We start from the raw sequence: 15,983 nt of genomic DNA, 5'->3' as shown, positions 1-15,983 counted from the left end.
ACCCTAACATTATGGTCACAGCTGAGAAGACAAACGGCCCAACCTGAGCTGTTCAAATGTTCTTGGGAGTTTGGAAGTGGAATTGAAAGATGTTAGCTGGTCACTGGAATTGAGGATAGATGTGCAAAGAAGCATAGAGAATGCCTCTTCAGGGAGTAGAGAAAGAATGGAGTAGATGCCCAGAGAAGAGCAGAGATGAGGATAGTTAGTTTCCTGATGTCTTCCCATTACTTGTTCCTGCCTTCCCTGAGATAGTCTTTTTGTTATCTCTCTTTTTTGCTCAAGCTTTTAAAAAGAGAGTTTCTGTCATTTGCAACTTAAAAACTTTGACTATGAAAATATTCTTAAACCCAAAAGAATGGGGTCCTGACTGCATCTGAGCTTAGCCAGCTATAGGGAAAATAATTTTTAGTGTTCCATGCAAGCACCTTTCCTATTATGTAAAAATGCCATAAGGTAGAAAGTTGCCCTATACTGACCAGACTGCTAGATTAGAAGGTATGACCTCACTTCTGATATGCAGTTTTAAAAAGCAGATTTCAATTACTGAAGAAAAATAACAATATTTAGTTTCATTGAAGGTCAAATGCCTGGACTTAGAGAATATCCATGGCACTTGGCTTCCCTGCATTGTTCTTATTCCTCACAGATATTTGTTTAGGTCTAGGGGAGAGACTCTGACCAAGGTCAGAACATCTTAGACAAAGAAGCATCTGGAAAACATGAGTAACCATTGAAGAACTGGGGCTATTTTGCAAGTAAAAAACAAAGCTGCATTAAATAACATAGAGATGAAATTGGATGAATTCTGTACGGTCAACAACTCAGAATGAAAACTAGGCAAAACTACAGAGTGGAGAATTTTAAGTCAATATGGAGTTGAGTGACATCACTGGAGATAATACAGGGGAAATTCTTGTACTGCATGAAAAATTGAATTATAATAATGATCCTTTTTATCTGTTTAACTTTTTACATTTTACAAAGCACATTATCATTCAACTCCCCAGATAATCACAAAGTAGCAAGGAGAATATTTTTGCAGATGAGAAAAGCAGTCTACACGGGAGAGCTGGGCCCTTAAGTAGGGTTTCTGACCTTAAGTTTATGTTTTTTCCCACCATATTTTACTGACTGGCAGCAAATGATTCTTCAGGTCCATCTAACTATAAGACTATCATTAGAAAAGATTCTTCCACAGAGGTTCCAAAGAGCCTGCCTAATTGTCTCCATTCTCTTCTGCTCCTGTGAATACATCTTGTCTGCCATAGCACAGTAAACACCCAGAACAAGAATCAGAATTTATCTTCTTACATCCCATGTAGTTCTATGCTTGTAGGTGGGCATTTGGTGCAGATGGCTGACTGGCTAATGAGATCAACATTCATTAATGCTAAAGCTGAGGCAGGAAACATTCTGTACTGGGGAATTTACCATTCGGCAATGCTCCTGTGGATCCGTGACACCGACGTCTCGATATCGATTGGGTGATATCGTAATCCTCTCAGCTCCAACGTTTCATCCAGAGCTCCCACTACATATAATGCATCATGACGCTCTGACAGAAAGAAAAAGAAAGAAATCTGGTTTATCAGACCTATACAATATTCAATATAATAGCAAAGTTAAGAGCACTGTTAGCAGGTCACCTGACTGCACCACTTACAGCTATTAACTTTGGGCAAATTACTTAAGTCTCTGGTCCTGCTTCCCCCTTAGCAGAAAGGGATAATAATAAATGGCTGCTGTGAAGATTAAGTTAGATAATCCATGTAAGGAGTTAATGTGGTCCCTGGTACATTGTAAGTGCTCAAAAAGCATTAGGTGTTATTATTATTATTATTATTATTATTATTAGCTAGGAACTGTGCTAAGTATTGGGGAGATAAAGATGACAAAACACAATTCCCGCTCTGAAGATACTGACAGTCTAGTGGGGGAAACAGGCACACAAAAATGCATTCCACTGTAATGTAATTAATTAGCCCAGTGAAAGGAGAAGCATGAGCTGCTAGGGGAGCAGAGGACATCCACTCAAGGGTTCAGGAAAGACTCCTGGAAAAGATGAAGCCAGGGCTAAGCTTTCAAGGACAAGTGGGACTTAGCCAGATGATGGGGAGGAAACAGGAAGAGGGAATGAGGAAGGAGAGGATTTGAAAGGGGGAGCAAAAGGTAAATATGTGTCACTGAGTCTAAGACATCTTCAAGGAATCTAGTTAAGGAGTAGAATTACAACATATGGGAAGACTAGTTTCGGTTATTAAGAGACTTATAACCTAACTGGGGCATGGCAGAAATCTCATGGTTTTTTTTTTTTTTTTAAGATATGCACACAATGTATATATACAAGGTTACATAGTTTCTATCTATATAGGTACTGCACTTCAAAGAGAGATGATTTTGTTAGATCTGCTGAATGAAATATTTTCTGGAAAAGGTGAATTTCCTAAAAATTTAGCAAAACAATGTGATAGTGAGATAAGGATGCTGAGGGTGCTGATGGGCACCATCACCTGGCAAGAACTCGTAAATACCGAAAATAAAAATAACAGATATATAGTAGTTAATGTCTAATGAGAGCTTATTGTGTGCCATGTGCTATTCTAGGCATCCAAATGCAAAACACAATTTAATCTCACATCATTTTCCAAGGCAGGAACAATTATCACTCCCATTTTCCACAAAGGAACCTGAAAAGTTAAGTGATCGCATGTATGTATGCATACAGTGTATGCATAACGTAGGAGCAGACTTCCAAACCAGACCGCCTGACTACGGATGCTTTCCTCTTCCCTATCACGTTATCTTGCCTCCCCACAAAATACAGAGAAACTAAGCACTCTTGTCAGAACAGAACAGATACAAGGAGACGAAGACAAATGACAAAGCCAGATTTAGGCCTTTAAAATCTAGTTCGTTATCAGTTCTGGTACTTGAAGCGCACAACACGGTCAGTACTTTTAAATGGCTACGAATGCTGTCAGGAAGAAAGGTTGAAGGTGGACAGCAATGAGGCCATGACAGTCAACTGGGTAGAAGATAATGGAGGGAATCCTTAGGTCAGAACCTCGCCCAAAAGCAGTCCTGCATCCTGCATCATATGTGAGACACTGATGGGATAGAGCACTTCAGCAAGATGGCTTCTAAGAAGTGACTCTCCTTTTCAGGGATCAGGGCTATTCCTCCTGCTTCCAAAACAGTCTGCAGGGGTAGAAGAGCTAAAAAATGTAATACCTGTCGCAGAAGCTTGCTCAGAGTTTGGAACCTGCCCCAAAGGGGCTGAAGCGTTTTGCCAGGAGCATTTATTTATCATGAAGCACATCTCTGTGAATGCTTGGCTGCTCCAACCTATGGTTTGGGGATGACGATGTGGTGGCCCTGAGTGCTTACTTTCTAGATGCTCTTCAGGGAGCAAAGTGTTACTTCAAAATTTCATGAATGGGTTCAAGAGTCAAAGAAGGAAGTAATTAAATACCATACTCTACAATCTAAAGGATGAAGAAGACCAGCCAGTGCTGCTGGCTAAAAAGAAAGCAGAAGGAAGAGGGGAAGAGCTGGCATGGAAGATACCTCCAGTGGCTGCTGTGAGCTCAGTCCGGCGGACAAACCCGAGGTATCCTGTCCGAGCCCAGAGTGTCTGTGCAGCATCCCCAAAGCTGAGGCGAGTGTTGAAATGATCAGCTTGAAGGGTCTCACTATCATAGATGGTGTAATAGCCACTGGCTGTGTGGGGACTATTCACCCAAATCTACAAGAGAAGGGTTTGGGTCACATTTCACCAGGAACATACAACTGTGTAAATGCAGTTCTTTCAAGAGAGTTTAATTTTTTAATCTCACTTTTATATTAACACCACCACCACAAAACCCCAACACAACTGCAAATATAAAGTGCACTGGGCACTGAGGTAATCAAGTATTTTACATGCCTTTTCTCTGTTGATCCTCAAGACAATATAATTTGAGCTATTGTTATTTCCATTTTACGGATTGAAAAAAAAAAAACAGTATTTAAGTAACTAGAGTTAAGATGCAGGCGCTAGGAGATTCACACCCTACTTTGCGACTCTAGAGGCCATGCTCTTAACTAGGATGCCATACTCTCTCCCTGGTTCAGTTCTCATCTTCTTCCAGAGCCCCACTGATGCCTTGGGGGATCATGTCTGTGCTTCTGAAACTATGGTAGGGGGGCTTCAGGGGAACACCAGAGGGCATTTGAATTTACCATGTAAACATGGCAATAGCTAACAGTGATAATAATAATAATAGTAACAGCTAGAATGCATTAAGGATTTACCAAGGTGACAGGCTCTGTTCCACGTGTAATACAGGTACAAGAATTAATGCATTTAAACTGTCATTCTCTACAAGGTAGGTGCTATTATTATTCCCCTTTATGGGTGAGGAAACTAATACCCAGAGAGATTAGGTAACTTGTCTAATACTGAGAAGCTGGTACCCAGCAGAGTCCAGGCTATCTGCTCCTATCTGCTCCTCTATAACCCTCCTAACAAAAAGCTACGGGATAAAGCATCAGTGTTCCCCAAAGTTATGGAGGAAGAAAACTGATGTATTTTAAAATAATTTTATACTAATGCAAACATGGGTATATTTTGGAACAGAATGTAAATTTGCATAAATTTAAAAATTTTACACTTGTGGCTTCTAAGTTCCATCCCTTAATACCACTGGTTGGTAATGGGTGAGAAATGTCCTATTTTCCTCTTCAGCAAAAGGAATGTCAACGGACAAATCTGGGACTATTTCTAGTCTGGATGTCTAAATCTTTAGATCCCTGTCTCAATCTTTCATTTCTGCCCTACGCAGAATGATTAAACCTCTACTCATAATAGGAAAGACTCAATCCATAGTCTCACTGGTTTCTAGAATATGAACCCTAAAATTGTTCACTGCTGACTTTTTAGAGTACAAATGAATATATACTTACCTCTCCAAGGTGTGAGTCTCCAACAGGCCCTTTGGTCTCAGGATTAACAATAACCACTTTCACTCCAGGTAAGATCTAAGACAAAGAATAAACACAAAGACTGGGTCCAATTAAATATAATGACCTCTAAGAAATGCACAGCTACCTACCCTTTCCTCCCTCCAATCCCTCCAGAGGTAAAGAACTGGCCCAAAGGGCAGGAACTATCTGAAATGGCCATCACAACAGCTATCCTGAGGGACACCTCCTATTTTGCTCTCACTGATCAGTTCCTTAAGTTCAGAGGAGACCAGGGATGCAATGAGATTCATCCCTAAAAATATCCTATCCAAAATGGCAGAGTGTGATGCTTGGGGCTCTGTTTGAAGCTTTGAATAACCATTAAGAAATAGTAGAAAAACCATACTCAATATTCTAGAAAAGGTAAAGAATTTCAGTTATAGGGTGAGCGCCAAATCAAGAAAAGATGGCTTAAAGCATTAGAATCTCCTGGCAACCTGCCTAGTCCACCCCGCCCCCCCCCCACGCCCACCTTTCACCAGCTCAGTGTGGAACGATCCCACATTGCACTTTGGATCCCTGGTCCCAATTCTATAGGAAGCAGAGCAATTCTTGTGTACTATGGTGGTTTGGAGCTATGATCCCAGAAAAATGTTTTTAAACTTAATCCATTCCAGTGGGTGTGATCCCGCTGTATTGATTTGTACTTTTCCTAGCCTCAAAATTATGAGTTAATAAATTCCCATTGTTTAAGCCATCCCATTGCATGGTATTTGCTTGAGAAGCAAGGAAAACTAAAACATGCACAAGAGAATGAGCATGTATGTCTGGCCCAATCTATCTGGTGGTAGCCTGAGAGACTCAGTGTCCCATAACTTGCCCTGTGTGTAGATGGCAGCTCATGGAACTCTCCTACAGAATGCTGTGGGAGAACAGTCAAGTCGTGCTGAAGACTACAGTAATGGATATTAAAAATTCCCTAGATGGGTAACTTTCCAGAAACCTACAACCTCTAGATGGGTCCCTGGAACAGATAAGCCCTGAAATGCAGAGGGACCAGCCACTTTGGAACATTAATTAGTTCTATCCCCGTATTACATATTAGAATGGGCCTAGTTCAAATATCCCTAAAGAGTGGGAGAAACAAAGGTTGTGGTAGAGTTACATAGAGAAGGTAGAGTTTAACAAAGATTATATAATGATTGCTGAATCATTATATTGATGTTTCTTTCAGTCTCCAGTATCTTAGAGCCACTAGAAATAAAAACCAAAAGTCATGGAATGGTAACCCATACCAAACTCTGAAATCTGTTCTACAACTAACTGTTGCAATGGGCTTTGAAATTTATTGCTTTTTGTATGTTATTTTTCACCAAAAAAACCCCTATTCTAGCCTTCAGTGTTTTGGAGCAGCTAAAAGGAAAAATCTAAAATAGCAGAATGGTAACCCCTAACAAACTCTGAACTCTGTTCTGTAACTACTTGTTGAAGTGTACTTCTAAAAGTACTGCTTCTTTCTTTTCTTTGTATATATATATTAAACAATAAACAAACATTAAAAAAAAATTCCCTATAGGAGCTCAACACAGATAGATTGGAGCTGCCAGTATTATGACTCAATGAACTTGAAAACAATTCACTGAACGCAAAAATATCTAGTCTAAGGAGCAGAAGGAAGAAACAATGAAGAAATGTGAACAGACCCTGAGGAGCCTATATGAAACCATTAAGGGTACTAGTGTGTGCATTATGGAAGTGCCACTAGGATAAGACAGAGACAAAGTGGCAGACAGACTATTCAAACAAAAAAATGGATGACAGCTTTCCAAATTTAATGAAAGACATGAATTTACACATCCAAGTGCTCAATAAACTCTAAACAGGATAAACTTGAATAAACTCATGCCATGTGATATTATAATCAAACTGTAGAATTCCGAAGATAAACAGAGAATTTTGAAAGATGCAAGAAGGAAGTAATATGTTGCATACATGGAAACCTCAAAAAGAATAGGTGCCAATGTCTCACTGCAAACAGTGGAGGGAAGAAGGAAGTGGCATGACATTTTTGAAATTATGAAAGCAAAAACACTGTCAACCCAAAAATCTATATTTAGCAAAACTGTCTTTTAAAAATGAGGGAAGAGCTTATTTAGGAAGATGGCGGCTTAGTAAGGTACGTGCGTCTTAGTTCCTCCTCCAAAGCAACTACTAGGTGAACTGAAACAGTGCAGAACAGCTCCCGGGGCTACGGGAGGGAATGGACACACAGCGTACCCCAGTCTGGACTGGCTAGTCTGACTGCGAGACTCGGTTGCGGTGAGATTTCCGAGCGGCGCGCGATTTCCTGAGCAGCGGCAGCTGTGGCAGCCGGAGCTCCTCCCTCCATCCTTCCCGGGCCGGCTGAGAGTGTCGGAGAGGCAAGTTTCCCAAGCCGAGGGGGCCGGCGCCCCTCTTTTGCGGGTGGCTTCCTGGTCCGGCTACGAGTCTCGGATCAGAGGGCTACCCAAGCCGCGGGGCCCTCCCCCGTGGGCAGCTTCCTGGTCCGGTGGGTAATTCGCCAGACCGCGGCGGCCGGTGACCGACGCCCCTCCCCCGCGGGCGACTTCCTGGTCCGGTGGCGAATTCCCCGGGCCCGCTGCAGCCGGCGACCAGCCACAGGGTCCCCTCAAGCCGTGGCGGCTGACGCCCCCACCACGCGCGGCCCCCCGAACCAACGGAGAGAATTGGATCGGAAATCCCCAGGCCGCGGAGATCGGTGACCAGGGGGAACCCTTCCAAACACGTGAGACAAACGTCTGCCACGAGTGCCACCTACTGGGCAGGATAAGAAAAACAGAACCCAGAGATTTCACAGAAAAATCTTACAACCTTGTTGGGTCCGACACCCAGGGAAATCTGACTAAATGCCCAGACGCCAGCAGCAGAAGATAACGGTCCACGCTCAGAAGATTGAGAATATGGCCCAAACAAAGGAACAAACCAATAATTCAAATGAGATACAAGAGCTGAGACAACTAATGCTGAATATACGAACAGAAATGGAAAACCTCTTCAAAAATGAAATCGATAAATTGAGGGAGGACATGAAGAAGACATGGGCTGAACATAAAGAAGAAATAGAAAAACTGAAAAACAAATCACAGAACTTATGGAAGTGAAGGACAAAGTAGAAAAGATGGAAAAAACAATGGATACCTACAATGATAGATTTAAAGAGACAGAAGATAGAATTAGTGATTTGGAGGATGGAACATCTGAATTCCAAAAAGAAACAGAAACTATCGGGAAAAGAATGGAAAAATTTGAACAGGGGATCAGGGAACTCAAGGACAATATGAACCGCACAAATATATGTGTTGTGGGTGTCCCAGAAGGAGAAGAGAAGGGAAAAGGAGGAGAAAAACTAATGGAAGAAATTATCACTGAAAATTTCCCAACTCTTATGAAAGACCTAAAATTACAGATCCAAGAAGTGCAGCGCACCCCAAAGAGATTAGACCCAAATAGGCGTTCTCCAAGACACTTACTAGTTAGAATGTCAGAGGTCAAAGAGAAAGAGAGGATCTTGAAAGCAGCAAGAGAAAAACAATCCATCACATACAAGGGAAACCCAATAAGACTATGTGTAGATTTCTCAGCAGAAACCATGGAAGCAAGAAGACAGTGGGATGATATATTTAAATTACTAAAAGAGAAAAACTGCCAACCAAGACTCCTATATCCAGCAAAATTATCCTTCAAAAATGAGGGAGAAATTAAAACATTCTCAGACAAAAAGTCACTGAGAGAATTTGTGACCAAGAGACCAACTCTGCAAGAAATACTAAAGGGAGCACTAGAGTCAGATACAAAAAGACAGAAGAGAGAGGTATGGAGAAGAGTGTAGAAAGAAGGAAAATCAGATATGATATATATAATACAAAAGGCAAAATGTTAGAGGAAAATATTATCCAAACAGTAATAACACTAAATGTTAATGGACTGAATTCCCCAATCAAAAGACATAGATTGGCAGAATGGATTAAAAAACAGGACCCTTCTATATGCTGTCTACAGGAAACACATCTTAGACCCAAAGATAAACATAGGTTGAAAGTGAAAGGTTGGGAAAAGATATTTCATGCAAATAGCAACAAGAAAAGAGCAGGAGTGGCTATACTAATATCCAACAAATTAGACTTCAAATGTAAAACAGTTGAAAGAGACAAAGAAGGACACTATATACTAATAAAAGGAACAATTAAACAAGAAGACATAACAATCATAAATATTTACGCACCGAACCAGAATGCCCCAAAATACGTGAGGAATACACTGCAAACACTGAAAAGGGAAATAGACTCATATACCATAATAGTTGGAGACTTCAATTCACCACTCTCATCAATGGACAGAACATCTAGACAGAGGATCAATAAAGAAATAGAGAATCTGAATAATACTATAAATAGGCTAGACTTAACAGACATTTATAGGACATTACATCCCACAACAGCAGGATACACCTTTTTCTCAAGTGCTCATGGATCATTCTCAAAGATAGACCATATGCTGGGTCACAAAGCAAGTCTTAACAAATTTAAAAAGATTGAAATCATACACATCACTTTCTCGGATCATAAAGGAATGAAGTTGGAAATCAATAACAGGCGGAGTGCCAGAAAATTCACAAATACGTAGAGGCTCAACAACACACTCCTAAACAACGAGTGGGTCAAAGAAGAAATTGCTAGAGAAATTAGCAAATACCTCGATGCGAATGAAAATGAAAACACAACATATCAAAACTTATGGGACGCAGCAAAGGCAGTGCTAAGAGGGAAATTTATTGCCCTAAATGCCTATATCAGAAAAGAAGAAAAGGCAAAAATGCAGGAATTAACTGTCCACTTGGAAGAACTGGAGAAAGAACAGCAAACTAATCCCAAAGCAAGCAAAAGGAAAGAAATAACAAAGATTAGAGCAGAAATAAATGAAATTGAAAACATGAAAACAATAGAGAAAATCAATAAGGCCAGAAGTTGGTTCTATGAGAAAATCAATAAGATTGATGGGCCCTTAGCAAGACTGACAAAAAGAAGAAGAGAGAGGATGCAAATAAATAAGATCAGAAATGGAAGAGGAGACATAACTACTGACCTCACAGAAATAAAGGAGGTAATAACAGGATACTATGAACAACTTTACGCTAATAAATACAACAATTTAGAGGAAATGGACGGGTTCCTGGAAAGACATGAACAACCAACTTTGACTCAAGAAGACATAGATGACCTCAACAAACCAATCACAAGTAAAGAAACTGAATCAGTCATTCAAAAGCTTCCTAAAAAGAAAAGTCCAGGACCAGACGGCTTCACATCTGAATTCTATCAAACATTCCAGAAAGAATTAGTACCAACTCTCCTCAAACTCTTCAAAAAAATCGAAGCGGAGGGAAAACTACCTAATTCATTCTATGAAGCCAACATCACCCTCATACCAAAACCAGGCAAAGATATTATAAAAAAAGAAAACTACAGGCCAATCTCTCTAATGAATATAGATGCAAAAATCCTCAATAAAATTCTAGCAAATCGTATCCAACAACACATTAAAAGAATTATTCATCATGACCAAGTAGGATTCATCCCAGGTATGCAAGGATGGTTCAACATAAGAAAATCAATTAATGTAATACACCATATCAACAAATCAAAGCAGAAAAATCACATGATCATCTCAATTGATGCAGAGAAGGCATTTGACAAAATTCAACATCCTTTCCGTTGAAAACACTTCAAAGGATAGGAATACAAGGGAACTTCCTTAAAATGATAGAGGGAATATATGAAAAACCCGCTGCTAATATCATCCTCAATGGGGAAAAATTGAAAACTTTCCCCCTAAGATCAGGAACAAGACAAGGATGTCCACTATCACCACTATTATTCAACATTGTGTTGGAGGTACTAGCCAGAGCAATTAGACAAGAAAAAGAAATACAATGCATCAAAATCGGAAAGGAAGAAGTAAAACTATCACTGTGTGCAGACAATATGATACTATACGTCGAAAACCTGGAAAAATCCACAACAAAACTACTAGAGCTAATAAATGAGTACAGCAAAGTAGCAGGCTACAAGATCAACATTCAAAAATCTGTAGCATTTCTATACACTAGCAATGAACAAGCGGAGGGGGAAATCAAGAAATGAATCCCATTTACTATCGCAACTAAAAGAATAAAATACCTAGGAATAAATTTAACTAAAGAGACAAAAAAAACTATATAAAGAAAACTACAATAACTGTTAAAAGAAATCACAGAAGACCTAAATGGATGGAAGGGCATACCGTGTTCATGGATTGGAAGACTAAATATAGTTAAGATGTCAATCCTACCTAAATTGATTTACAGATTCAATGCAATACCAATCAAAATCCCAACAACTTATTTTTCAGAAATAGAAAAACCAATAAGCAAATTTATCTGGAAGGGCAGGGTGCCCTGAATTGCTAAAAACATCTTGAGGAAAAAAAACGAAGCTGGAGGTCTCGCGCTGCCTGACTTTAAGGCATATTATGAGGCCACAGTGGTCAAAACAGCATGGTATTGGCATAAAGATAGATACATCGACCAATGGAATCAAATAGAATGCTCAGATATAGACCCTCTCATCTATGGACATTTGATCTTTGATAAGGCAGTCAAGCCAACTCACCTGGGACAGAACAGTCTCTTCAATAAATGGTGCCTTGAGAACTGGATATCCATATGCAAAAGAATGAAAGAAGACCCATATCTCACACCCTACACAAAAGTTAACTCAAAATGGATCAAAGATCTAAACATTAGGTCTAAGACCATAAAACAGTTAGAGGAAAATGTAGGGAGATATCTTATGAATCTTACAATTGGAGGCAGTTTTATGGACCTTACACCTAAAGCAAGAGCACTGAAGAAGGAAATAAATAAATGGGAACTCCTCAAAATTAAACACTTTTGTGCATCAAGGAACTTCATCAAGAAAGTAGAAAGACAGCCTACACAATGGGAAACAATATTTGGAAACGACATATCAGATAAAGGTCTAGTATACAGAATTTATAATGAGATTGTTCAACTCAACAACAAAAAGACAGCCAACCCAATTACAAAATGGGAAAAAGACTTGAACAGACACCTCTCAGAGGAGGAAATACAAATGGCCAAAAGACACATGAAGAGATGCTCAATGTCCCTGGCCATTAGAGAAATGCAAATCAAAACCACAATGAGATATCATCTCACACCCACCAGAATGGCCATTATCAACAAAACAGAAAATGACAAGTGCTGGAGAGGATGCGGTGAAAGAGGCACACTTATCCACTGTTGGTGGGAATGTCAAATGGTGCAACCACTGTGGAAGGCAGTTTGGCGGTTCCTCAAAAAGCTGAATATAGAATTGCCATACGACCCAGCAATACCATTGCTGGGAATCTACTCAAAGGAATTAAGGGCAAAGACACAAATGGACATTTGCACACCAATGTTTATAGCAGCGTTATTTACAATTGCAAAGAGATGGAAACAGCCAAAATGTCCATCAACAGACGAGTAGCTAAACAAACTGTGGTATATACATACGATGGAATATTATGCAGCTTTAAGACAGGATAAAATTATGAAGCATGTAATAACATGGATGGACCTAGAGAACATTATGCTGAGTGAGTCTAGCCAAAAACTAAAAGACAAATACTGTATGGTCCCAATGATGTGAATTGACATTCAAGAATAAACTTGGAATATGTCATTGGTAACAGAGTTCAGCAGGAGTTAGAAACAGGGTAAGATAATGGGTAATTGGAGCTGATGGGATACAGACTGTGCAACAGGACTAGATACAAAAACTCAAAAATGGACAGCACAATAATACCTAATTGTAAAGTAATCATGTTAAAACACTGAATGAAGCTGCATCCGAGCTACAGGTTTTTGTTTTGTTTTGTTTTGTTCTTACTATTATTACTTTTATTTTTTTTCTCTATATTAACATTCTATATCTTTTTCGGTTGTGTTGCTAGTTCTTCTAAACCGATGCAAATGTACTAAGAAACAATGATCATGCATCTATGTGATGATGTTAAGAATTACTGATTGCATATGTAGAATGGTATGATTTCTAAATGTTGGGTTAATTTCTTTTTTTCCGTTAATTAATAAAAAAAAAAAAAGTGAGGAAAGAGATTAAGTCATTCCCAGATAAACAAAACTGAGACTTCATCACCACTAGACCGGTCCTAGAAGTGATGCTAAAGAGGTTGTACCAGTAGAAAGGAAAGGACAAAAGACAAAATAGATCAAAGCTGCACGAAGAAATAAAGAACATGGTGAGGGTAATGACATCGGTAAATACAAATGCCAAAACTATTTTATTTTTGGTTTGTAATGCCCCTTTTTTACCTTTTACAGGATCTAAAACGCAAATACATAAATGTAATAATAAATCAGTGGTTTGGGATTCATAATATATAAACAAGTAATCTGTGAAAACTATATAATAGTGAAGAGACAGAGGGTATAGGAACACAGTTTATATATACTACTGAAGTTAAGCTGGTATCAAAGCAAACAAGATTGTTACAGATTTAGGATGTTAAACTTAAGTCCATGGTAACTACAAAGAAAATATCTGAGAATGTGCAAGGTCATATAGACAGAAATTAAGAGTACAGGTTGCCAGGGGCAGGGGGAATGGGGAGTTAATGGGTATAGGGTTTCAGTTTGAGGAGATAGAAAAATTTTAGTAATGGAAGGTCGTGAGGCTACTGCAATATTGTGAATGTGATCAATACCTCTGAATGGAATGCTTGGGAGTTGTTGAGATGTGAAAGTTTATGTTGTATACATGCTCCTACAATTAAAAAAAAAAAGTAACTAAAAAGATGATGACAATTAAATGTAATAATACTATCCTGGTTGAGACTGAGCAAGGGAGGTCAAAAGGCTCTAAGGGACTTTACTGGGACATATGAAAGAATTGGAATATAAACTATAAGCTTTATATCAATGTTAAATTTCTTGAACTTTATATAACTGCACTTTAAGTGTGCATCTGTTTGTTCTTAGGAAATGTACACGACAGTATTAAGTGCACAAGAAGCATGACGTATACAGAAAACGGGTTGACAAATAGAAAAATGGATAGACAGAATTTTAACAGCAAATGTGGCAAAATATTAAAATTGTTGGATCTGGGTATCTGAGCAGGTAAAGGTTATGCTGGAGTTCTTTCTATGGGGTTCCCTTTTTTTTTTAAAACTGTCCTGAAAGTTTGACAGTATTATAAAATAAATCAAAAGTTGTTTTTTTTAAAGGAAAACAGAGAACCAGTTACCATCTCTTCAGAGAGATGAGAGATGCAGAACAAGATAATAACAGTAGGAATTTTGCAGGATTACTTAACTATGTAACTTTCCTTTCTCATGATCTACCTGTTCATTGAAGTGAGAACAATAAAACCCCTTAAAGCAGAGAGGGCAGCCCAGAAGGCAAGAAGCATCTGGAGAGACTCCACTCCAGTTTATAACCAGCGATAGAGGTAGAGGAACTTTGAGTGTCAGAGAGGGTGGTGGCAGTTTTGTAGGACAATAGATAGAGATCATATCCCTGGGTTCCTGAAAGACTTCCACATGCCTGGAATCTTCCTTAGAAGGAAAAAGGAAGAAACAGGCACTAGCTGAGAGATTGGTTCTGGGCCTAACACAAGAAAGGCCTTTCTGGTTACCCATACCCTGCTGCCTTAAACCTCCCTTTTTTAGCCTGGATTTTTAAACTATAAGATTACTTGAGAAGCTCTACAATGATTGTCTGGGCTCAAATATCTAAAATCTCTAGAAAGAAGAAGATATCATCTCTTCTCTAGACTGCGCCAAATACGGCCACTGGGCTAATCCTGAGCGTGCCTAACCACTAACTGAGATAAATGGAGACTGGACAAAACAATAATAAAATCAACCCAACTCCACTTTAAAGGTTCACACGGAAGAGGGAAGCTGCAGTGAGCTCTCCATGAAGTCTGATAAGCCACTTTACTTAAGACAAGAGCTGTCTAGCTTGATAGTAGGTGCTGGTGTATACCATCATCCTTAGTAAACTGAGCATAACTCAATATCCCTTTTAACATTTTCAAGTTCCATTTCTTATCTAAGAAATCTTATCCCATAGGCACTCTGTCTCTCGAATATTAATCTCTTCCCACTTTTGATTTATCTTGCAACTTTAAATACATAGATTTCTTCTCTGATCTTAAACCATACCTTCCTATTCTAACTTAAGTCTGTCACCTCTATTTTTCTCCTTGTAACCATTATAAAAATAGAATTGACTCTTTTTCAATGTTGCTCATCAATCCATCTTGAACATAATCAACATCAGATTTTTCTGGTGTGCCAGTAAGAATAGCATGTAGGTTAAAAAAATTTTACTGAAATCAAGAAAGTTTAAATCTAATATTTTTCTTATGCATGTATCTATATGTATTTGAAAAGACTAGTTAGACTGTAATTGTTGAATTACATCCAGATTTTAAGTTTTCTTGTCCTAAGTACTAACGGTAGAAAGAGAGAACCCATATATTATATGGCTTCAAGTCTCCTTAAATCAAATCACTGCTCCAGAGCCCACCTTCCCAACATTAATGGGATAAATTACCTTTCCAGACTCTGAGAGGAGTAAGCTCTGGGGAGCACCCCGTTCTACAAGACGAACCCTATGGAAGAACAAATAGTTAACATATTTTAAAAATGAATTTAAAAACCTTTTTTTTTAATTAAAAAAAATGAATTTACCATTTCTACTATAGCTATATACTACTTTCGCAAGACCCCTAACTTCTCATTCTAGAACAGGGCTTCTGGTGACCTCAGCACTAGTGACACTTCGGGCCAGACAATTCTTTGTTGTCGGATGCTGTCCTGAGCCTTGCATAATGTTTGGCAGCATCCCTGGCCTCTAACCACTAAATACCAGTAGTACCACCCATGTTATGACAAGCAAAAATGTC

At 39.0% G+C, this 15,983-nt stretch overlaps 1 protein-coding gene across 2 annotated transcripts in view; it reads right to left on the bottom strand.

Moving 5' to 3' along the window:
• DIP2B (disco interacting protein 2 homolog B) overlaps window positions 1–15,983 on the bottom strand; it is a 340,427-nt gene that overhangs the window by 4,269 nt on the left and 320,175 nt on the right. For both annotated transcript variants that reach the window (XM_077170884.1, XM_077170885.1), the window contains 4 exons: window positions 15,632–15,689; window positions 4,948–5,022; window positions 3,571–3,748; window positions 1,435–1,558 (listed from right to left, as the gene is read on the bottom strand). In XM_077170884.1, the coding sequence (XP_077026999.1) occupies window positions 1,435–1,558; window positions 3,571–3,748; window positions 4,948–5,022; window positions 15,632–15,689 (435 nt within the window). The remainder of the gene's footprint in view (window positions 1–1,434; window positions 1,559–3,570; window positions 3,749–4,947; window positions 5,023–15,631; window positions 15,690–15,983) is intronic.

The sequence above is a fragment of the Tamandua tetradactyla genome, chromosome 7, assembly GCF_023851605.1.
Source record: "Tamandua tetradactyla isolate mTamTet1 chromosome 7, mTamTet1.pri, whole genome shotgun sequence".
In the NCBI taxonomy this organism is placed as follows: Eukaryota; Metazoa; Chordata; class Mammalia; order Pilosa; family Myrmecophagidae; genus Tamandua; species Tamandua tetradactyla.
This window is presented reverse-complemented; position numbering and strand designations above follow the sequence as displayed.